General features: G+C 52.8%; 1 protein-coding gene across 4 annotated transcripts in view; it reads right to left on the bottom strand.

The window, feature by feature from the left end:
- Positions 1-2,379: 2,379 nt before the first annotated feature.
- Positions 2,380-23,292, bottom strand: part of CRYBG2 (crystallin beta-gamma domain containing 2) — a 29,573-nt gene continuing 8,660 nt past the window's right edge. For 2 of the 4 annotated variants that reach the window (XM_027519688.1, XM_027519672.1), the window contains 19 exons: positions 18,659-21,302; positions 18,260-18,307; positions 18,051-18,163; positions 17,740-17,869; positions 13,661-13,800; positions 12,758-12,884; positions 12,486-12,521; positions 12,021-12,157; positions 11,738-11,864; positions 11,343-11,482; positions 11,116-11,242; positions 10,824-10,856; positions 10,588-10,700; positions 7,389-7,518; positions 5,972-6,111; positions 5,470-5,593; positions 3,903-4,061; positions 2,660-2,819; positions 2,380-2,563 (listed from right to left, as the gene is read on the bottom strand). In XM_027519688.1, coding sequence (XP_027375489.1) covers positions 2,475-2,563; positions 2,660-2,819; positions 3,903-4,061; positions 5,470-5,593; positions 5,972-6,111; positions 7,389-7,518; positions 10,588-10,700; positions 10,824-10,856; positions 11,116-11,242; positions 11,343-11,482; positions 11,738-11,864; positions 12,021-12,157; positions 12,486-12,521; positions 12,758-12,884; positions 13,661-13,800; positions 17,740-17,869; positions 18,051-18,163; positions 18,260-18,307; positions 18,659-21,302 — 4,717 coding nt within the window. In that variant the 3' untranslated portion in view covers positions 2,380-2,474. Of the gene's footprint in view, positions 2,564-2,659; positions 2,820-3,902; positions 4,062-5,469; positions 5,594-5,971; positions 6,112-7,388; positions 7,519-7,720; positions 7,812-10,587; positions 10,701-10,823; positions 10,857-11,115; positions 11,243-11,342; positions 11,483-11,737; positions 11,865-12,020; positions 12,158-12,485; positions 12,522-12,757; positions 12,885-13,660; positions 13,801-17,739; positions 17,870-18,050; positions 18,164-18,259; positions 18,308-18,658; positions 21,303-23,292 lie in introns of those variants that run through there. The other 2 variants (XM_027519681.1, XM_027519698.1) reach the window with 2 other exon arrangements.

The raw sequence follows: 23,292 nt of genomic DNA, 5'->3' as shown, positions 1-23,292 counted from the left end.
CCAAGAGGTGGCTTTGGCAGCATCTCACATGCTAGTCGGTAGAGAAGGGAGCCATCGAGTTCTCCATCGAGAACAGCCTGATCAAGCATTAAGGACACCTTGGTCGCCATCAGAAACAGCTTAATCTCCATCAAGGGCAGCTTTAGTTGCAGGGTGATCAGGCTTTGAGAACAGCCTGATCACCATCTGGCCATCTCTTTGGGGGAAAAAGCCACACCCTCCCTACCCCCACCCACCCACACGCTACCAAGCACCTTTTCTCCAGCCCAGTCTCATGTGACCTCCCCCACGACTGTGATGGGCTCTTCTTCCCATTCACTAGATGAGGAAACAGGTTCAGAGAGGCTAAGGCCCTGGCTGGGCTATTAAGGTCAAGGTCTGGGGCCACAGATTTCCCTATCTCCTGCATACTGGAGGTGCGGGTGGCCTGGTGGACGTGAAAGAAAGGTTCCAGGGCACATAGACTGGGGACTGCCTCTGACCCTGCCTGCGTCATGGCCCGAAGCAGCCAGCCCTCCCCACAGGACCTCGTGGCAGAAGTCACGACCCTTGGGACAGGGAACCAGGGGCTGCAGTCTGGGGGTGGGAGAACTGTGTCTCTAAACAACACACCTGAGACTCACCCCTCCCCGGGCTTGCCCCACTTCTCCTCTTGCAGATACAAACTGGAGTCCTGGGAAACCATACCATCAGCACCTCCAAGAAACCCCGAAGTGGCTCCCCAGCCTTCGGCAGCCTGGCCGGTGGCAGCATCCTTTTCTTCTTGACCAACACCCTCATCCAGCTCTTCCACCTCACCTGAGGTGACACGCCCCAGCCCTCATCCCATCCCCCCCGAGATGGCGGCCATCATCACTAGCAGGAGAAGCACCCCCAATCCTTGGGAGGCACTGATGCTAGAGATGAGCAGTTTGTAGGAATTGACGGGCAGAGCTTGGGGGGTGCCCATGGCCAACACAGGGAGGTTCTGACATGGAGGAGGAAGCACCACCCAGCCGGGGCTCAATAAAGCTGTTGTGTACTTGGAGCAGGGTCCTACGTGTGGTCACTGGACATCACCAGACCCGAAGAGCCAGCACCCAGGGGCTGCCTGTGTCCCCATCAGCAGGAGAGGTGGCACCAGGCAGCTCCCACCCCACCTTCCCTGCCCCAAAGTCTGGAAGCTGGGGCCCTACCCGTTTGGATCCCCTTGAAAGAACCCAGCCCAGAACCTGCTGTAGTCACCCTCTCTTTAGTGGCATTTGGTCACTGGTCCCTGGGAGTTCAAGAAGGGAGGTCCCAGAGGACCCACACGCCCCCACCCAGACCTTGGGCATCCACAGTTACAGAGGCGAGTCCCCCACTCCAGTACCTGAGTTTCTTCAGAACAACAGATTCAGAGAGAACCGCCCACCCAACCTCTAGCGGTTCCCTCACAGCCAGCCTCCTGTCATCACGCCTCCAACCACAGGGGACTGAGAAAGGTGAAGAGGCTGCTGTCCAGTTCTTTCCCACGTACCCATGGGTTAGAAGGCAGGAAGGACATACAGCTGCTCTAACCACTTGTACCCCTCTTGGAATTGGGATCAACAGAGAGGGAAAGGGACCCTGGATAAGTCCCCATCTCTGCCTCTTCCCGGAGGACCTCGGCCAAGGGGCCAAGTGTCTGCTAGATTGAAGGACTATGTCCTACCCTCTCTGAGCTGGGTTAGGAACCAAGACCCCCTGTCCAGGCTTATCTGACTGAGATCAAACCTTTAGGGCCTGAGACCAGGGTTGGGAGAAATTGAGAGGAGCCCTGGTGGGTGAGGCCCTCTGGGGTGTGGCTCCCACTTGCCTCTCTCGCCCGGCCCACACTGCCCCCATCACACTGGACTTCCAGGTTTCCACCCCTGAATTTGTTTGCATCCCTCTGCCATCCTCTAGCCCGGCTGACTCCTCATCCTCCACATGGCGGGTGAAGATTCCCTCCTCCGGGCAGTGGTCCATGCCTTGTGCCTCTAAATGGTTTCACGCCCTCCCCTGTGCCCGCCTCCACTTCCTTTCTTAGCCTGTCACTGAATGTATCACCCTACCCATTGGACTCCTCCACTGGACTGTGAGTTGCCTGAGCGCAGGGACCAAGGCTTGGTTTATGTTTGTGCTCCCAAAGCCCATGTTCCCGGAACACATCATTTGGGGGAGGGGGGCAGCGACAAGATCAGGCTTGGCAGTCAGTCTGGTCCCAGGGCTCCCTCTGGTGGCAGAGGCAGGCCTTGCATCTGAACGCCAGAACGGGAAGGAGGGAAGAAGCAAGTCCATCTGAGCCTTAGGCAAGTCAGAAGGCAGGTGAATAAAACCTCACTCCTGCCACCCCCCCCGACCCCAAATATCAAGGTGCAGCGTCAAGGATACCTGGGAGCATAGTATAAAATAGTTTATGTTACAACAAAAAACCCTATAAAAACATGTCATCCCAGGGAGAGCCTCCAGGGCTGGGGGGTGGCAGGGAGGCTTCAAAGCACATGGACAGTCCAGATCTGGGACGCCCTGTCCTTGGCCAGCTCCCACAGCACTGCGTGGTCCCGGTCGTAGCCCCGGCCACCTGCGGGGGATGGGGTAAGAGACGGGGAGATGGTCACAAAGAGCTAGGGACTCCACTGCCCTCAAGGGCCTTCTCCCACACACATGCCCAACTTACCTTTCACATCTAGGATCCGACCTTCAAACATCTGGCTGCAGATGTAGCCCAACTCACTGATGCTCCATGTCTGGCGGGGCAGGCGGCTCTCAGCCCACAGCACCACCTTGGAGCCTGTGCTGGGGGGGCCAATCACCTGCAGGCTCATAGTGGGGGCCACCTGAGGCCCCCAGGAGGTCGTCAGGCACCGGCCCTCCCCCAGGGACTCTGCCAAACCTAAGACACCTTTGATACACCCAGCTTTGAATTTCTGGCTCTGGTGGACTGTGACTCTGGGCAAATTTCTTGATCTTTCTGAGCTGTTTTCCTGGGGGGATGGTTGTTGAAATAGTTCTGGTTCAACGTGAGAAACCATCAAAGAGCTGGGAAAATATGAACTCCTCCAGGAAGGCTTCCATGACTGACTCTTGAAGCACAGGCTTTAGCAGCAAACTTCCACATACTTACTGGCTATGTGACTTTCAGCCAGTTACTAAACTCTGTGCTCTGGTTTCCTCAACTATAAAACGGAAGTATAATAGGACCTGCCCTCTAGTGCCCTCTAGGGATTGCATGCGATGTTCACGTGAAGACATCATGATGTTCACAGGAAGACATCTGCATGGTGTCCCCTCCACCGCCACTTTCTCAGGAAGGGCTCCCCTTGTCAGAGATACTGGTATTCCCTATTTTCCTTTTTTTCATTTATTTTTCCTCTATTGCACTTTTCAGCACCTAGGGCTCATTGAAGCCATTTCTTTCTCTCCCCACTAGGAAGCAAGCTTCAGGAGGGCCGAACACCTGGTGGGTGTTCAGGAAAGATTTGTGCAGTGAATCTATAATTTCCTTTTGGCCATGCCTCATGACTTGTGGGATCTGATTTCCCAACCAGGTTCAAGCCTGGGTGCCTGGCAGTAAAAGCCCCAAGTCCTAATCACTGGACCACCAGAGAATTCCCGAATCTATCATTAATAATAGGACCCAGATCTGTCACAGGTTATCAGAGCTGGGAGGTCCCTTAGAAGCCTCTGGTCCCGCCCCTTTGTTTTGCAGATGAGAGACAGACCCAGAGAAGAGCCTGAACTGCCCAAGGGTCCGCAGCCTGCCTTCTCCAACTCCCCAGGGTCCTGGTGTCTGTATCTCTCTGCCTCTCTGGCCCAAGACTGGCTCCTGTTCCCGACTGAGCACAGGCTGGGACTCCTGAAGGTGGGCTTGTGAGGGTCTGGGGGCCCTGGTGTCACTGTCCCAGCCCCTAAACCCATACCTGGTTCTTCAGTAGCCCATCCTCGTAGAACCAGATGTTGCTGCCTCCGGCTTGGGGCTCAGAGACCACCACGCGGCCCGCCTTCATGTCTTCCACGTGGTCTGGCACAGTCAGGAATCCCCCCAGTGCCGCATTCCAGAGGCGAAAATAAGCCCGGCGCTGGTGAGTTGGGGGAGTCTAGAGTCAGGGCTCTCTGGGCAGGGATGCTCCCACTTGGGCCCCCAGTGCCCTCAACTCTGGACCCTCTAGTAACCCGAGCTCCCAGGCTCTCCCTCCTGCCCCAAACCGACCTGGACCCTGCTTCTAAGTCACTCCTTCTTTCTCATACATATGCCGAGGGCACACTCACAGCACATACCCACACAGTTGTACATCTGTAGAGATGCACACAGACGCACTGGTAGCTACACCCCAGATCCACATGGCCACACAGGAGGACGGCAGACATAGACACAGGGACACATGCCAGCAGGTACACTCTTTGCTCCCCCTGCTGACTTCACAGCAGGCACTCAGGTTTGCTAAAAGTCTGGAGAGGAACCAGACAGAGGAACCAGACAGAGGAACCGGGGCGGACACTGGCTTGGCCGCAAATCACCCAGGGGTCTTGGGTGGAGGTGACAGTAATAACGGTAATCACAGCCAGTGTCTGTTGACATTCCACACTGTTCTGAGGGCTTTACAGCGTTATTCAATTCTCAAAACAGCTCGATCATACATATCACCCCCATTTTATAGATGAGGAAAACTGAGGGCCATGGAGGTAAACCACTCGCAAAGATGGTAGAGCAAATCCTTGCCTACTTGTCTGGGCCTTTATTTCTCCATCTGTACAATGTGAGGGTTGGAGATAATCTCCAAGATTTCTTCTAGCAATGATGTTCTACAAGGGACCGTACAGGTATCCTCACACGAAGACACATGCTTTCAACAGTGTCACAAGTACAGCCACACACAGTCACAAACACACTCTCACAGATGTACAGGTTTGCCACAGACTGCCGCCAGAGGACACACGCATACAAACGCCATCATGAACACGGAAATGCCCTCAGACGGGTGCACACACACACACACACGCACACGCCCTGTGGCCAGGCCTCCACACACATGCCTTCATTGCACATAATTGAAACACAGGTCCAGACGCGCACTCACAGACACACAGAAACATAGGTACAGACACTGCGTGGCAAAGTGAGGCGTGCTCGCTAATGGGTGGTACATGAGATAATTTTCAGGCTTATGTGGATAAGCCTTCTTGTTTAAAAAGTAATGGTAATGTGTTTATCAGTGTCTATTAAGGAAAAATCATACACACACACATCAAACCCACGATCTTATGGACATTATTCCTTAGGATAAAGATAACGTTAAAAAAGAAAAAAGTGAGTTGATTTAGAGGAAAATATTAAAGACGTAACGGTTCAAGAGGAATCATAGTAGGACAAAAATTATGACCAAAGTACATAAACACTGAATTTGGGAAATGTGGGACACGCGCAGACAGACAGACACACAGCCAGACGGGCTGACCCAGATGTGCTCAACCCGCCATGATACCCACCTGCTTGATGGGGTAGAGGGAGCCCACCCGCTGGGTCCCGCTGTATGTCAGCCAGTTGGTGATCTCACAGCTGCCCACCAGCCACTGGCGGCCCCGGAAGTCGCTGTGCTCGCATAGCACCCAGCTGGACCCAGCGAGCGCCAGAGACACAGCGAAGAAGACAGACAGACAGACAGGAAGGAGAGGAGGCAGGGCCGTCAGGACGATCTCCAGCTCCCCTTCTCTCAAGCCGGGACTCCTTTGCCTGGGGTTCGGGCCCCAGGAGCGGGTGGAGAGGGAGGCGGGAAAGGAGCCCTGGGGTTTGCAGGGCAGAGTAGGGTCCTGGAGAGGCCCCCCACGCTGGGGTCCAAGTCCTGAGGGCCAGTGAATCTTCCCAGCCTGCACTCCTTCCCCGCTCCCTCCTGGCTTAGACAGGAGTGGAAGGAAAGTGGGGGAAGACCTGGAGACGCCCAATCCCCCCCTCCCTCACTAGTAGCCCCCCACCTCCCCTTGACACACTCACACGCCCCCCTTGATCCGCACGGACAGCACATGATTGTTGAAGCCCTCGGCCTGCAGGCTCCGCACCTCCCCGCTGAGCTCAATCTCCTTGCCCTCGAAGCACTCCAGTCCATACAGGAAAATGGATGGCTCGGAAAAGTACTGCAGGCCGGGGGCCACAAAGAAAGGGTGAGGCCATAACAGCCCCACCCTCAGCACCCCCTCCCCCTAGTTCCAGATGCGTGACTCCTAGGGCAGTGTTTCAGGCTCTCTTCCTCCTGAGCTGCACCCCACAGGGCCCCTGACTCCCGGACACTGCTGGGGGTGCCCACATTGTCAGATGCAGCCTGATCTGGATGGGCACCCCCCGCCTTAATACTGCCTCCCTGGTAAATGGCACTTCTAAGAAGAGTAAGAATAAGAATCCTGGTCATTATAACATCAGTTCACGAGTATTCAGGGCTGACCAACTCACCAGATTCTGTGCTAAGAGCTTTTCTTGATCTCATCAGAACTTAACAGCCCTAGATGTAGGTGCCATGATTATCCCCACTTAGAGGGAAACTGAGGCTGGAAGGAGGAAACCGCTTGCTCAAGGCCCTTACAGCCAGGCTCCAGAACCAGGTATGTTTTCCGAGCCCAGCATGGAGTTGTAAAGAGCATGGACTCCAGAGCCAGGCTGCCTTGGGAGAACCTGGCCGATCACCAGCTGTGTGGCCTGCAGCAAGCTGCACGACCTCTCTGTGCCTCAGTTTTCACATGGGAAAAAGGGAGATAATAATTGTACGGCTCCTAGGATTGCGGTGAGGATGGGATGTCCTGGAGCACGGGAAGCCTTTTAGCCCCGCCTGGAGCGTGGTAAAGTCAGGGCCAGCCGTTCTGCTTGTGCTGCTCCCGCTGGTCTCCGGTCTGCCACCAAGTCCTACAGACCCCAGGTCCTTAACAGGGCCAGTGTTGTTTCTCTCCACTTGTCCCTGGTCTAGGACATCATTATTTGTCCTGGTTCTCTGTCGCAGCACCCCACTGCCTTCCCCCGCCCACCCCTCTCTGCCCATGCAGCAGAGCCATCTTCCTGTTTCACTCTTCCCTGCCCAGAACCACCACCTCAGTGGTCACCCCTGCCCCCAGCCCACCCCAAGCGCCAGCCCCTCCTGGCCCTGGCCCACCCTGGTTTCAGGACACACCACTCTGCGCTGTAATCTTTCTGGGTTCCTTGAAGGCAGGGCTGTGTCTGATTTATTTCAGGGTCCCCAGGATCTATCTCAGCAGGGACTCAATAAATCCCTGGTAGGCTGACCTGGCTTTGAAGCACTGGGGTCAAGAGGCCCTGGGGTCGTTCTGAGGAAGGCTGGATTTAAGCCCGACAGCTCACTCAGCAGTGGGAAGAGGCAGGCTCACCTCTGCCTCAGGGGTGCCTGGAACTGGACAGGGGCACTCACCAGGGGCACCTTCCGGAGAGAGCCCAGGACTGTGGAGGCCAGGCAGCCCATGGCTGTAAGAGTAGGGAACTCGCCCTCAGACAGAATGTACTGCTCACCCTCAAAATTCTTCTCATCAAACAGGATCCAGCTGGGGAAGGAAGGGGAAGAATAGGGGGACATGAGTAGGTATTTTAGCCCACTCTGTCCTTGGCCTGCACGGCCCCCCTGAGATACAGCAGACTGAATGCAACCTTGATGGGGATCCCCCAGGCCAGGGGAGGCCAAGGATGACCAGGCACTGCAGCAGCACGAACTGAAGTCAGACTTAAGAAAGAACTGAATGGACTCACACTGCCCTTCAGGAGAAATCTGGCAGTCACGCCAAACGCCATGCACAATTACTCAGCAAGCCTATTTCTCAGAATCTGTTCCAAGGACACCCTTCAAGAAACAACACATACACAAGGCTAGTGATTACACATTGTTTGCAGTGGCAGAGTGGCAGCAGCCAAATGTCCATCAATTGGGGATTGGTTGAATAAAGCACGAATCTGGAGTATAACACAGCAGTCAACAAGGATGAGGAAGAGCTTTCAAAGGGATATAAAGTGACCTTCAAACAGTCTAAAAAAACAAGATGCATAACAGTGTTGATAATATGTTTCCTGTTTAAAAAATTGAGATAAAATTCACATACCATAAAATTCACTTTTTTAAAGTACACAATTCAGTAGTCTTTAGTATATTTATTAGATTGCAATATGCTTCCTATTGTGAAAGAAAATGGAGAAGGAGGAAAACAAAATATATTTGGTTTCTACAGGTATATGCAAATTTATATATGGTGTATATTTGCTTATATCTTAAAAAAAAAACAACGAATGAATGAAAAAACATTTTAAAAAATGAGGGTGGGAGAGGAAAAAGTAGTGTGAACAAAGCTGTAACTTGTTTTTTAAGTCTTAACTTTGGAACTCTTATGGACTGAATGTGTATCTCCCCGGAATTCATAGGCTGAAGCCCTCACCTCCAATGTGATGGCCTTTGGGAGGTAGTTAGGTTTAGATGAGGTCATAAAGGTGGAGCCCTTATCATGGGATTAGTGCTTTATAAGAAAAAAAAGAGGGGAATTCCCTGGCAGTCCAATGGTTAGGACTCCAAGCTTTCATTGCCAAGGGCCTGGGTTCAACCTTGATTGGGAAACTAAGAGCCCACCAGAGGAAGAGATCCCTGGGGACACAGCAAGAAGGCAGCCATCTGCCAGCCAAGAAGAGAGCCCTCACCAGGGGACCAAATCAACCAAATACTTCAGGTAAATACACCATGATCTTGGGGTTCCCAGCCTCCAGATCTGTGAGAAAACAAATTCCTGTTGTTAAACCACCCAGGGTACTGTGTTACTAGCTCAAGCTAAGATAGGAACACAATCAATATTTTCAGTAACTAAAAACTAGGATTAAATAAAAATGAGAAGTATTCCTAAAATTAAAATAAACAATGTAAATGAACCTAATTGTATATCAGGTTGGTGGCATAACCACACAGAAAAAAGTAAACAACACAATATTTTGAACACAACATACCTAATGGGATGTAGATGAATATACTGAGGACAAAAAGAACAACAGAGAAACCTCAAACAGCATTCACTGGGTTTTACTGTTAGAAGCAGTATTATCAGTAGTAGTATCAGTATTAGAATTTTGAAACACGTAGCATGCAAATTTTGGTCTTGAAAGAGCATTATCCATTAAAAGCAACCAGGATTCATTGGGAAGTGACTCCAGGTTAGAGGCAAAAAATATATACAAAATGATCCAGGAACATCTTATTGTACCAGAAAAACAGGAAGTTATTAAACAAACAAACAAACAAACAAACAACTATTGGGGTCATATCAAAAGTACCCAGGAAAGGGACTTCCCTGATGGTTCAGTGATTAAGAATCTACCTTCCAATGCAAGAGACTCGGGTTAAAGCCCTGGTGCGGGAACTAAAATCCCTCATGCTTTGGGGCAGCCCACCTGCCACAATTAGAAAGAAACCCTGGCGGTGCAACAAAGACCCGATGCAGTAAAAAATAAACGTATAAATTTTTTAAAAGTACCCAGGAAGCAATCTGGAGGGGCTTCCATTTGCCAAAGGTGAAGTAATTTGAGTACACAAAAGAGTAGTGACTCCAGAGGACTGGAGCCTTTCATATACATAAAAACCCATGAGTCCATAACAATACTTAAAAAAAAAATCTTCATCGGTCAGCTTTGGCGGTTGCTAGGGCACTGATTCAAAAATTATTCTGAAAATTGATAAAAAGAAAGGGGCAAACACTGACTCTTGGGAAAGGATCAAACTGCCTTTTTTGCAGAAAGTATTTCAGGTAAATAAATAGTTAAAAAGGGAACGTTCTTCTTTATAGAAGTATTCCAGCTAGTATATGTAGAATGAATAACAAAACTTAGAAAATCATTTTGTAACCTCTAAAGGAATAGAGTCCAGGCAATTATCATCAATGGATACTGCTGCTGCTGCTGCTAAGTCGCTTCAATTGTGTCTGACTCTGTGTGACCCCAGAGACGGCAGCCCATCAGGCTCCCCCGTCCCTGGGATTCTCCAGGCAAGAATACTGGAGTGGGTTGCCATTTCCTTCTCCAATGCATGAAAGTGAAAAGTGAAAGTGAAGGCACTCAGTCGTGTCCCACTCTTCGCGACCCCATGGACTGCAGCCTACCAGGCCCCTCTGTCCATGGGATTTTCCAGGCAAGAGTAATGGAGTGGGGTGCCATTGCCTTCTCTGGGACTGGGTATTAGGTAATAATAAATTACTGCTCATTTTATTATATGTGATAATAACTTGAGGCCGTGTGTCCTTTCTTGTTAGAGATATATATTGAATTATTTACCTGTGAAATTTTATGTTGGGTTGGAGATTTAAAATATTCTACTGAAAAAAAAAAAAAAAGGCAGAGAGGTGAATAAAACAAAACTGAAGTTCTTTATACTGTCTACAATGTTTACATTTGCTATTAAAACTTTATTTTGCTTTGTTTCTTTTAAGATTGAATGATTCTCGGGGCAGAAGAGCTAATCCCAAGGAAGCCAAAGGAAGGAAGTCATTTGAAAGAAAGACCTTCTAACTACAGCCTCGATTTCCAAGCTGAGCTAAGTGCTTCAGGGCAGGTGCCCACAGGCCCACGTCTCCCCTTTCCCACGTCCTCACCTGCCGCCGTGGACTCGGCAAGACTGGGGCTGGAAGGAGGTGGGCAGAGAGCTCTGGTCATCTTCAAAAGAGATGTGGTCACCCAGGAAGTCGGGGCCGGAGAAAAGCTGAATCTGGCAGCAGAGACGGGAAGAGATGAGAGTGAAGGAGGGTGATGGAGTTGGGAGAAGAGAATGGGGAAGAGAGGGAGAGATTTTAAATGAGGGTGAGACAGAGGCCCCCCACCACCTCCTTACCTTTGAGATAAAGTGCAGATTGTGCTCCCCGACCTGAAGAAAGGGACCAAAGTTTTGAGATTCAAGAAGAGTACTAGCCCCTAGCCTCAACGCCTCCAGTGTCAATATTCCTGATCCTTTCCGCAGTTCGCGCTTAGTCCGGGGTCTGTGTTGACTCCGCCCACTTTCAGGAGACCCCGCCCCCAGGAGCTCCAGGCCTGCTCCTTCTAGTCCCGCCTCCACTGAAGTGGGCACAGCCCAGACCCCAGACCCCTCCCCACCAAGAGGCCTGGCTCCTGCAGCCGCCACGCACCTGCAGGACCGGCTGCAGCGAGGCGAGGGCGCTGTTGCCCGAGCCCCAGTCGTCGCAGTTGCGGTACACGCCCTTCTCCAGCACGTACTGCTCCCCGGAGAAGCCCACCTCCTGATATGCCACCCACCTGCAGGAAGGGCGGGGTGCGGGTCAGTGGGGCGGAGCCGACGTCTCTGCTGGAGCCGCCCCCGGCCCGCCCAGCTCCCCGGAGGCCCCTAGTCACTCACACGCCGCTGAGAACGTGGATGGCCTGCGTTCTGGGGCCGTGTCCCGCCAGCTCCACGTCTGGCAGTGCCTCGCTCACCTCCACGCCCGGCCCCTCGAAGTCCATGGCCTCAAACAGCACCACGGCCGGGTCCCCGAAGTCCTGGGCCCGAGTGACAGTCAGATTGCTCCCGGCTCACGGACGGACAGAAGGAAACCCCTGGGAGTATCCAGACCCCTAGGACGCATCCCACTAAAGGACTTTGGGGTGAGGTGATCAGGTGGGCTGGGGAAGGGCAGCAGGAGGGAGAGAGGCTAGACTCCAGGAAGACTTCCTCTACTCTGGAGAACAAGGAGAGTAGGCACAAATTCTCTCAACAGAGGGTACCAGCTGAATGTCCCAATTGCTCTTGCTTACCGTTCGGATGACCCGCAGGGAGGTTAACACCTCGTTATAGCCTCCCCAACGTGACCAATCAGTGTATTCTCCCTCTTCCAGCAGATACTGGTGACCCCGGAAACCCTCCTTCTCGTAGCCCACCCAGCTGAGCAGGGGGAGACAGACAAACAGGGAGTCACAGGAAGCCCTCGGGATTGTGAAACAGCTGCCCCCACCCCCAGGCAGCCCAGGTCACTCCCCACCCTGGAGGGTAGAGGCCAGTGGGGAGGATGAGGTAGAAGGAAGGGTCCTGAGTCCTCACCAGCCCCCGAGAACTCGCAGGGACCCCACAGATGCCAAGTTGGGGCTCTGGCTATCCTCTGGCTGCTGCAGGTTGTAGATGTCTCTGTTCACTTCCCAGCTCCGGCCCTGAAACCCTGGGGCCTCATACACCACAGCCTGTGGGGGAAGGGGTGGTGTGGGGTTGGACCAAACCCACCCAGCCATCCCTGGATGACTCTCGCCAGCATCAGCCCAGAGCTAAGCCCTCCCAGTCCCTCATCTGACTCCTTTCTCTTCTCTGACCTGTGACCTGGTCCTTCCACATCAAAAGTGGGTTCCCAGTGAATCAGTCAGGTTCCACCATCACCACCACCACCTGCCCCAAGACCCAGCCTCTGGCCCCAGCACCCTCCTCTCCATCTTCTAGTCCAGGCCGTGATGCATACACACGCATACACACCCCCTACCCAAAGGCCCTGTTTGACCCTGAAGCCTAGGCTCTTACCTTGGGCTCCCCTGGCCTCTCCACACTTGGGCAGCCCTGCAGAGAAGACAGAGTGAGACCCCAGCCCAGAGGTGGGGAGAGACAGACTGGGGCTGGTGACCTTGGGTTGACTTGTTCCTGAGACCCTTAAAAATGGCCAATCCCATGTCCTCCCCCCTTCCCTTAGAATCAAATCCTCCCTCTCCTCGACTCCTATTCCCAGTAGGAGTTCCCAGGCCCTGCCTCTTCTGCCAGACTGCAGGGCAAGGCTACTGGGCCCACCTACCCCTTACCAATCTCATGGGCTTCAGGGAGCCCATGCTGGGGTCTGATGCTCCCCAGGCCTCTGAGGTGGGATACTCTCCAGGCTCCAGAATACAGGGAGTATCTTCAAAGAAGGGTTTGGGGTATAGAAGCCACCTGGAGGAAGGCAGAGAAGTAGCTGCACCCTAGACTCCCAGGAATACAGAGTAGTGGATGGGGTGGAAGGTGCAGAGGGAAGGATTGAGTTTTGGGGGAGAGGCCCTGATCAAGGGAACTCTGGAGAACATTTCAGGCCCCCACCACCTCCTGTAGCAGCCAGTCCATTGATCTCTCTTCTGACCTGACCCTAATTGCACACAGAGGCTGAGAGTTCTTTCTAACACCCATACCTGCTTAAAATTCCCCATTAGCCTCATGATACAGCCCAGCTGCACAAAGAGGCCTTCCTCCTGGGCCTCCCATCTCCCCAGTTGTGCTGCTTTCTCTGGCCAGACTGAACTTTCAAAGCTTAGATCTCTCACCTCTGGGCCTTTGTAGGTTCCAGTATACTCTCCCCCACCCCCCCATTCATTCAATTAACAGATATTCAGGGCCATCTACCCTATGCCAGGTCCTGCTTCAGGCATCAGGGACACAGTAGTGAACAAAACGTATGAAGTCCCTGCCTTCACGGAGCCAGTTCATCCCAGCTGAGGAGTCTCCTCCTCCAGGAAGGCTTCTCTGACCTGGGCTGGTTTGGCGCTGTTCTTTGCTCCTGCAGCCCCATGCTCCTCCATCCTGGAATTCCGGATTGCTACTGTGTGCTTCCTTCCTGGCCCCACCAGTACGCTGAGCACATCTCGCAGGCAGGAACCATGTCCTGTCACCTCTGTGTCCCCAGCACCCAGCGGAGTGAGTGTTAAATGAAGGGCTTCCAGAAAGCCCAGACTCACAGTCCTGCAGAAACAGTGGCAGATGCCACTTGCAGGGGCCTCTCCAGGCCCTGGGGATCCTCCAAGGCCTCAGTCAGCTTCACTTGCTCCCCTTTGAGGCCCTCCTCAGAGTACAGACTGATCTCTGGGGTAATGTAATCCTGCAGAAGGAGAAGGGTGGGAAAATGAAGTGTAAAACAGCACCTTGGACCTCCCTGGAAGAGGGAGTCATAATGGCCCCAATGACCACGATGGTGTGGTCACTCAGCTAGAGCTAGACATCCTGGAGTGTGAAGTCGAGTGGACCTTAGGAAGTATTACCACGAACAAAGCTAGTGGAGCCGATGGAATGCCAGCTGAACTATTTCAAATCCTAAAAGATGATGCTGTTAAAGTGCTGCACTCAATATGCCAGCAAATTTGGAAAACTCAGAAGTGGCCACAGGACTGAAAAAAGTTAGTTTTCATTCCAATCCCAAAGAAGGACAATGCCAAAGAATGTTCAAATTACTGTACAATTGCACTCACTTTCGCATGCTAGCAAGATTATGCTCAAAATCCTTCAAGCTAGGCTTCAGCAATATGTGAACCAAGAACTTCCAGATGTACAAGCTGTATTTAGAAAAGGCAGAGGAACAATAGATCAAATTGCCAACATTCGTTGGTCATAGAGAAAGCAAGGAAATTCCAGGAAAGCATCTACTTCTGCTTCATTGACTATGCTAAAACCTTTGTGTGAATCACAACAAACTTTGGAAAATTCTTGAAGAGATGGGACCAGACCACCTGCCTTCTGAGAAATCTGTATGCAGGTCAAGAAGCAACAGTTAGAACCAGACAGGGAACAACTAACTGACTCAAAATTGGGAAAGGAGTGTGACAAGGCTGTGTACTGTCATCCTGCTTGTTTAACTTAAATGCAGAGTACATCATGCAAAATGCCAGGCTGGATGAATCACAGGCTGGAATCAAGATTGCTGGGAGAAATATCAATAACCTCATCTATGCAGATGATACCACTCTAATGGCAGAAAGTGAAGAGGAACTAAAGAGCCTCTTATAAGGGTGAAAGAGGAGAGTGAAAAAGCTGGCTTAAAACTCAACATTCAGAAAACTAAGATCATGGCATCCAGTCCCATCACTTCATGGCAAATAGAGGGGGAAAAGTGGAAGTAGTGACAGACTTTATTTTCTTGGGCTCCCAAATCACTGCGAATGGTGACTGCAGCCGTGAAATTGAAAGACGTTTGCTCCTTGGAAGGAAAGCTATGACAAACCTAGACAGTGTATTAAAAAGTAGAGATATCACTTTGCTTGACAAAAGTCCATAGAGTCAAAGCTATGGTTTTTCCAGAGTCACGTATGGATGTGAGAATTGGACAGTAAAGGAGACTGAGTGCCAAAGAATCGATGCTTTTGAATTGCGGTGCTGGAGAAGACTCTTGAGAGTCCCTTGGACGGCAAGGAAATCCAACCACTCATTCCTAAAGGAAATAAACCCTGAGTATTCATTGAAGGACTAATGCTGAAGCTGAAGCTCCAATACTCTGGCCACCTGATGTGAAGAGCCAACTCATTGGAAAAGACCCTGATGCTGGGAAGGTTGAGGGCAGGAGGAGAAGGGACAACAGAGGATGAGATTGTTGGATGACATCACCGACTCGATGGACATGAGTTTGAGCAAACTGTGAGAGATAGTGAAAAACAGGGAAGCCTGGCATGCTGCAGTCCATGGGGTCACAAAGAGTCGGACATGACTTAGCAACTGAACAACAACAGCCAGTGGTTAAGACTCCGTTGCCAATTCAGGGGAGCATGGGTTCAATCCCTGGTCAGGAAACTAAGATCCCATATGCCGTGTGGCATAGTCAAAAGATAAAAACAAAAACAAAAACAAAAACAAAACCACCCATCACCCTTCAGAGACTACCCCTGTCCACACCTGCCTCCCTAAGTCTGTTCAGCTGGGGCTGCCAGGGGCTTCTCCCCAGAAGCCAGAAACAACTGGGGTGTTCTCTGCAATGTCAGCCAGGTAAGCGTGAGTCCAAAGCCCTCGCTGGTCCCTCGCTGGCCCTTTGGGACCTAAGACCAAAGTTCTCAGCAGGAGCCTGCCAAGTACCATGCCCTTTGCCCTGCCTCTGGGAGCCTCATTTCCAGCCTGGTGGAGGGATGGGCAGGATGGACAGCCATTTCCGGAGATCTGAATTTGATCCTTCTTCATATACAATTCCAATTCTATACCAATTTCTACCCCTTCCTAAACTGGAAGGACTGATGCTGAAGCTGAAACTCCACTACTTTGGCCACCTGATGCAAAGAACTGACTCAATGGAAAAGACCCTGATGCTGGGAAAGATTGAAGGCAGGAGGAGAAAGGGATGACAGAGGATGAGATGGTTGGATGGCATCACCGACTCAATAGACATGAGTTTGAGTAAACTCTGGGAGTTGGTGATGGACAGGGAGGCCTGGCATGCTGCAGTCCATGGGGTCACAAAGAGTCAGACACAACTGAGTGACTGAACTGAACTGAAACTGGCCTCCACCTGCACTGCATCTCAGGAAGCTACAGGTCCTTTCCGCATTTCTGGGTGCTTCTTCTTCATCAGGATCATTTTTATTCACTCACTTCTTCATCAAATGTTTATGAAACAGGGACTTCTCTGGTCATCCAGTGGCTAAGATGCTGAGCTCCCAATACAGGGGGCCCAGGTTTGATCCCTGGTCAGAGAACTAGACCCCAGATGCTGCAACTAAGACCCAGCATAGCTGAATAAGTAAATAAATAAGTATTTTTTAAATGTTTATGAAACATCTACTGAGTGTAAGACATATGCTAAGGTCCTGTCCTACCCCTTCTCATTCGGTCTTCCCAGCGGGAAGTGTTAACGGCGTTCACAGACTAGGAAAGTCAGACCCAGTGAGGTTAAGTGGGCTGCCTGAGGGCACCCAGCCTGTAAGTGGCAGGGGCCAAGAACAGAGCAGTGCAGTTTTTGTTCACTGTTGCAACCCAGCACGTCCCAGTGCCTGGAGCACACTAGGCACCGAATCAATGCTGACTGAATAAAAGGAACCCAAGTCCACCGGACTTCAAAGCCCTTGGCTCTCTTTTGTACCTCATTACCTCCCACATGAAGATGAATTTATGGTGAGAAGCTCACAATAAATTGTCTACAAACACCTCTGTGTTTCTGGAGAGGCTTTGAAAATTCTCATCCCCTCTTTTGCATGGCCAGGCCACTGCCCTAGTTAACATAAGATTCTCTTCCTCTCTTACCAGGAGTATTGCAACAGCTCTGGACTCAAGGGTTATTTTGTCCTTCCATTAAAAAAGAAGAAGAAGAAGAAAAAAATCCCAAAACGTCTGTTAGGCCCTGATTTTAGATTTCCGCTTTCTCTTCTGGGTCTCTCTGGTGTCCAAGATGGTTTTGTCAGCTTAATTTTAGTGATTTGTAAATTTGTGTTCTGACCATGGTACTTCCCCACCTTAGCGATATGAAACTGTAATACTGACTGTGCCCTTTCCGACCACGTCCTGTTGTTTAGTCCCTTTGGTCGTGTCCGACTCTTTACGACCCCATGGACTATAGCTGGCCATGTTCCTGTCCATGGGATTTCCCAGGCAAGAACACTGGAGTGGGTTGCGACTTCCTTCTCTAAGGGATCTTCCTGACCCAGGGACCAAACCCCTGTCTCCTGCATTGGCAGGCAGATTCTTTAGCACTGAGCTACCAGGGAAACATCTGTGTGTGCGTGCATCTATACGCGGCACCTCAACTCTGGCTGTGGGCCTGAACGCCTGGGCCCTGGGTGGGTGGTGAGTGCCCACAGCCACCCCCACCCATTTCTGTTGCTCTAACTCCATCCTTCCCCAAGCTCCAGCTGGAGCTAGTGCAAGCCAGGCTGAGCATCCCCCAGAATCCCTTTCTTCTCCAATTGGCTCCACGGTCAGGACTCTATACAGGTATAAACCCTCTTCAGGCTCCAATCCTGTGATCTCTCCCAGAAATCCCAGCTCTAGGTGTCTCTGTCTTCCTCCTCAAGGCCTGGGACTTAGGGTAGATGAGGCAACATCTGGTCCCCCACACCCAGCCACTCACCCGGACGACCCTCCTCAGGGAGCCGATGCCTTGGGTACTCCATGCGGATCCTGGGGCTCCAAGTTCTGTATCCCCTTGAGGCAGGACCAGCTTCTGGCCCTGGAATCCTGGCTGTTCGTGCAGCACCCAGCTGTGGGCACAGAGACCTAGGGTCATTGAATGGAGTTGGGTGGGGAGGATGTCCCTGCAAGGCAGGGTCTCTGGGTAGCTATGGCGGGGGGTGGGGGGCTTCTGCCCTCAGTGGGCACTTCTCACTGTCCTCACATCCCCAAGGTTCACACGCCAGAGCCCACCGGGAGCTCCGCACTCACCAGCCTCGGACCACCCGTACGGAGGCCACACGGGCCCAGCCGGAAGCATCATCAGCATCTTCCCAGACCTCCCTGCGGCTGCCTTGGCAGCCAGGCTCTGAGAAGAGGATAATCTGCAAGAAGGCCCAGAGGGGTCCTTAGGGCCCGTCCCCGGAACCTCCGCCTCCTGCTCTCTCACCCATTTGCCCCCCAACCCCAGCGCCCCCTACCTTTCCAGGTCTCGTGTTCAGCTTGCCCTGGGTCTTCAGTGCTGGGCTCTGGAATGGAGAGCCGTGATACGTCTTTATGGGGTTGCCTCCTTATTGCCACTCTCAACCTGCAGCTCCGTGAATCCCATATCCTCCCTGCAGACCTCCACCCCGCAAAGAGCTGGCCCACAGAGAATGCTACACTTGCTCCCAGCCCCCGGGGGCTTCATCACTCTGTCCCCGGAACTGCCCCCTTCCCCAGCTTCTGAGATTTTATCAAGCCCTTCGGAATCCGCAGTGCAAACAGCTTGCTGCTTGGATTGGGAGACTGCCTCCCAGGATCCGGGTCCTCACAGGATCCAAACCCTGGCCTAGATGAGGCCAGGCCCTCCTCCGTTGCCCGCCCAAGGCCTCACTCACCCACCCCTCCGGAGGCCGGGCACGTGCCGGCTTTTCTGGAGGTGGCCTTTCACTGTAGAGCAGGGGCAGCTGTCCTGGACCCTTCTTGAGCCCCGGTGCCCTGTGGGGCTGCAGAGCGGATAGTTTTGTGCCCAGTGGTTCCGAGGTGGGGGCCTCCTTCAGGGCAGGCACCAGACCCCCAAAGAGGAGGCTGCCTCCAAGACGGGAAGTGGGCCGGCTGCCTGCCTGCCACTCTGGCCCAGGTTCTGGGTGGGGGCCCTTGGCACCTGCTACATGCTTCTTCATCATCTCCAGAGGAGAGCAAGAGACCTGGGTGGGCCGGGCAGGGGAGGGGTCCCTGGGGGGGCCTAGCCTGGCTCTCTCCTGCCTGCGCTGGAGCTTTTCATCGTCGCTCAGGTAGGGGTTCTCTGGCTCTTCTTCCTCCTCCTCCTGTGCCTTCTCCTCCTTCTTTACTTCCAGGGCGGGCACCTCCTGGGGGCTGGGTCCCAGCACACATGGCCCAGGCTGGTCCTCCTCGATGGCAGGCAGGGTGGCGTACATGGCCAGGTAGGAGGAGCGGGGGGCTCGAGGTAGCCGGTGAGTGCGCAGGATCTCAGGAGGCTCCATGCTCCGCAGGGTATCCAGGAAAATCTCCAGGTCAGCAGTCAGGGCCACCTCCTCCTCCTCCCTCGATGGCTCCAGGAATGTCTTGTCCTTGGTGGCTTCAGGGACAAGCTGGGACTCCTGGCTGGTCTCTGCTCCCATCATCACCGGGGCTGGGGGACCTCCTGGACCAGAGGATACCTTGCCCACTGAGGAGGAGGGGGCGATGAGAGTGGCTGGGGCCTGGACAGCTACTTTCTGAGTGGAAGATGGGACATTAGAAGCATCAGGGTCCTGGACAACTTCTTTTTGGGTGGGAGATGAGACGATGCTTTCTTCAGACCCCTGGACAACCTTTTCCTGTTTGGGGGATGGAACGGCAGGAATTGTCAGGCCTTGAGCAGCCTCTTCCTTGGGGAGGGGAGGGACCGGGCTGCCTGCTGTACTCCAGACGACCTCTTTCTGGCTGATCAGGCTGACTTCTGGGCCCTGGGCAACGTTGGTTGGTTTGGGGCCTGAGGCAGCAGGAGCACTCAGACCCTGCACTACCTCTTTTTGGTTGGGAGATGAGTCAGCAGGAACTCCAGGGCCCTGTACTATCTCTTTCTGGGTAAGGGAGACAACAGGGACTTTTTCAGAGTCCTGAACAACCTTATTCTTTGGGGAGGATGGAGCAGAAAGACCTCCCGGGCTGGTGATGGCCTTCCATCTCATAGAGGATGGAGCAAGAGATTGTCCAGGGACTATCACAACCTCAGTCTTCACCATAGGAAGGACGGTGGCCGCAGGGGGATCTGAAAGCCCTTCTCTTTTGATGGAGGGCAGGGCCTGGGGTCCCCGGGGCTTGAGAGTGAGCTGGGCCCGAGCCTGAGTAGGTGCTTCAGGTTGCTCTGGAGGTTGAACTAGGTCCAGGGAGAGGGTTCGGGTCTGGAGTCTGGGAGAGGAAGGTACTGGGGTGTGGCCCTGAGAGGTCTGGAGAGGGGACTGGGTGGGGCTGGTGGGTCTCTGCACCCTTGGGACCTCATGGACCCCGGCACCCAGGGTTCTGTCCTGTTCCTGGTCTGGGTGGGCTGCAGGGACCTCCTGGCTCGGAGTGGGGTGAGCTTCCTCCAGGAAGCCCGCAGGGCCCGGGGCAGATCTGTCCTTCGGCTCTGCTGTCCTCGTCTCAGGCAGCTGCCTCAGGGCTGACCCTTCTGTGCTGCCCAGATCTGGACTCCTTGGCACAGCAGCCAGGGGCCTGGGAAGCCGGCTGGTGGGGGCGGTCCGCTCAGTGGGCACAAGGCTACTTAGCAGCTCCAGGGCCTGAGTGCGACTGGGGGAGCCCTCGGCCCGCGGGTTCACCACCACTGCCCGCACCGAGCGGGCAGCATTGCGGCCCCTTGGCAGGGCCTCGCCCACGAGCGCGGGCCCCACGGAGTTGATCACGGTGCTGTTCACCCGGCGGTCCACGTGCCCTCCCACCATCACGGTGGTCCGCACAGTGCGTGTCACCCGCCGCTCCTCCAGGCTCCTGGAGCTCCCGCTGGTGAAACTCACACCCGGGTGGGGGCTCGGCTCCCGGGGCCCGTGCGCTGGCACCGACAACTGAGTCCTGGCCGTGACTCCCGCGCTGGGCGGCTCGGTCCTGGGGGGCTGGGGGCTGCCGTCACCCTGCTCCGCAGCCTCCTTCAGTCTTCCCACTGGCCTTTTCTCCTTGAGGGGTAATGTGTACTTCTTGGAAAAGATGGGCCCATGGCTCTGGAAGCTCTTGGAGCCAGCCCCGTCCCTGGGGCCCTGGTGGTTCATGGTCTCTTCCTCCCGGACAGCAAAGCCATTGACTTCCTCTCGACGATGGCTGGACTCAGACGTCTCCTCGGACGGGGCTTCCGACTGGGCCCCTGACACCAGGGACACCTTGTGGAAACGGTGTTTGACCTCGTCCTGGGCCGGGGGCCGCTGCCGCCATGTCAGCGTGGTGCTCACCACTCGGGCCTTGGCCTCAGCCGGAGGCCCGCTGGCCTCCTCCATGTTGGGCCCTGGCAAGGCGTCCTGAGGTGTCCTTGGCTCGCTGTGGTCCAGCTCGCTGCAGAGGGTTCCGGAAAGAAAAAAGATGGGGTCAGGGGAGTGGTCAGGGTGGCTCCCTGCAGTGTAGAATAACTATCTCTGCAGAGGTCAGGCTGAGTAACCTCAGGTCGGTCATTTGAATTTCAGGGCCTTTGTTTCTTCATCAGTAAAACGGGCACGATGCCCTCAGAGCTCCCACCCCTCTCCCTACTTTCAGGCGTTCTCCTATGCCACAGCCCTTCAAGGGGTGAAGCTGAGGCCTAAGCCTAGAAGGAGAGAGAGGAAGAAAAGAGACAGGCATGTGGATCCGACTCACTGGTCTGTGGACAGGGCTGTGACTGCCCAAGGAGCCCTGGGGCTAGTCCTCTAGGAGCTAAAAACTAGAAAACCGGAAAGCTGAAAACTAGACAAGCAATGTTCTGACCCTGTTTCCAATCGTGATGAAGGAAGGTGAGGAAAGACAGCTTTGGCCTCAAGCAAAGCTGGGTTCCCCCTATCACTGTCACTCATCAGCAAGATGACCTTGAGCAGCCACTTTCCCCCAGCAAGTTTCAGGGCCCCTGGCCAGAAAACTGGAATAACAAGAGTATGCACTTCACAGGGTTATTGTCAGAATCCAGTATGAGAGAAAGAATAAAAACTCACTTTATAAACTAAAATGCTGGCTCCTAAGTTTCCCCATAAAGAATAAATTATTCACTATGGCAAACAGTATGGAGTTTTCTTAAAAAACTAAAAAGTGAGGTACCATATCATCCAGCAATCCCACTCTTGGATAGATATTCAGAAAAGATGCAAACTCTAATTCAAAAAGATACATACACTTAAATGTTCATAGCAGCATTCTTTATAATAGTCGAGACATGGAAGCAACTAAAGTGTCCATCAATAGATGACTGGTTTAAGAAAATGTGGTGTATAAACACAGTGGACTATTATTCAGCCATAAAAAAGAAAGATATTGCCATTTGCAAAAATAGGGATGGACCTAGGGAGTACCATGGGGTCGCGAAGGGTCGGACACGACTGAGCGACTTCACTTTCCCTTTTCACTTTCATGCATTGGAGAAGGAAATGGCAACCCACTCCAGTGTTCTTGCCTGGAGAATCCCAGGGATGGGGGAGCCTGGTGGGCTGCCATCTATGGGGTCGCACAGAGTCGGACACGACTGAAGCGACTTAGCAGCAGCAGCAGCATACTTAGTGAAGTAAATCAGAGAAAGACAAACATAATATGATATCACTTACATGTAGAAACTAAACAATGATACAAATGAATCTATGCATGGGAATTCCCTAGTGGTCCAGCGGTTAGGACTTGGCGCTCGCGCTGCGGAGGGTACAGGTTCAATCCCCGGTCAGAACTAAGATCCCGCAAGCCACACAACACAGCCCAGAAAAATCTATGGGCAAAATAGAAACAGCCTCCCAGACACTGAAAACAAGCTTGTGGTTACCACAGGGGAGGGGGAGGCATAAACTAGGAGTATGAGATTAGCAGATACAAACCACTGTTTATAAAACAGATAAGCAGCAAGGATCTACTAGATTGCACAGGGATCTATATTCAATATCTTGTAATAACCTATAATGGAAGATAATACATAGTTGATCACTTTGCTATATATTAGTACTTGACACTAACACAATATCGTAAATCAAGTATACTTCAACTTTTTAAGACAGAATAAATTATTTATAAATTATGAACACACATTCCCCTTCTGCAGATGTGGGTGGGGGAAAAGACTCAGAGAGGTTAGGAAATTTGCCCAGAGTCACTCAGTAGCAGAGACAAGGGTTGAATCTAACCCTAAGTGGTGAACCACCACATCAAACTCCCTAATGTATCTGGTAAACTAAGACTCTGTGTTTTGGGGTGTTTACTTTTAAAGGAGGCACAGCAGTCCTGGAGGGGGCCAGGCAGTCCCCACTCTGACTTCCAGGCTACTCTAGTAGGGCAATCCTATTCTCAGGCCTCAAGAATGCAAGAGATCAGCCTCAGTACC

Source organism: Bos indicus x Bos taurus, chromosome 2 (assembly GCF_003369695.1).
Source record: "Bos indicus x Bos taurus breed Angus x Brahman F1 hybrid chromosome 2, Bos_hybrid_MaternalHap_v2.0, whole genome shotgun sequence".
Taxonomy (NCBI): Eukaryota; Metazoa; Chordata; class Mammalia; order Artiodactyla; family Bovidae; genus Bos; species Bos indicus x Bos taurus.
Note: the sequence above shows the minus strand (reverse complement) of the source record. Positions and strands in the feature narration are given on the sequence as shown.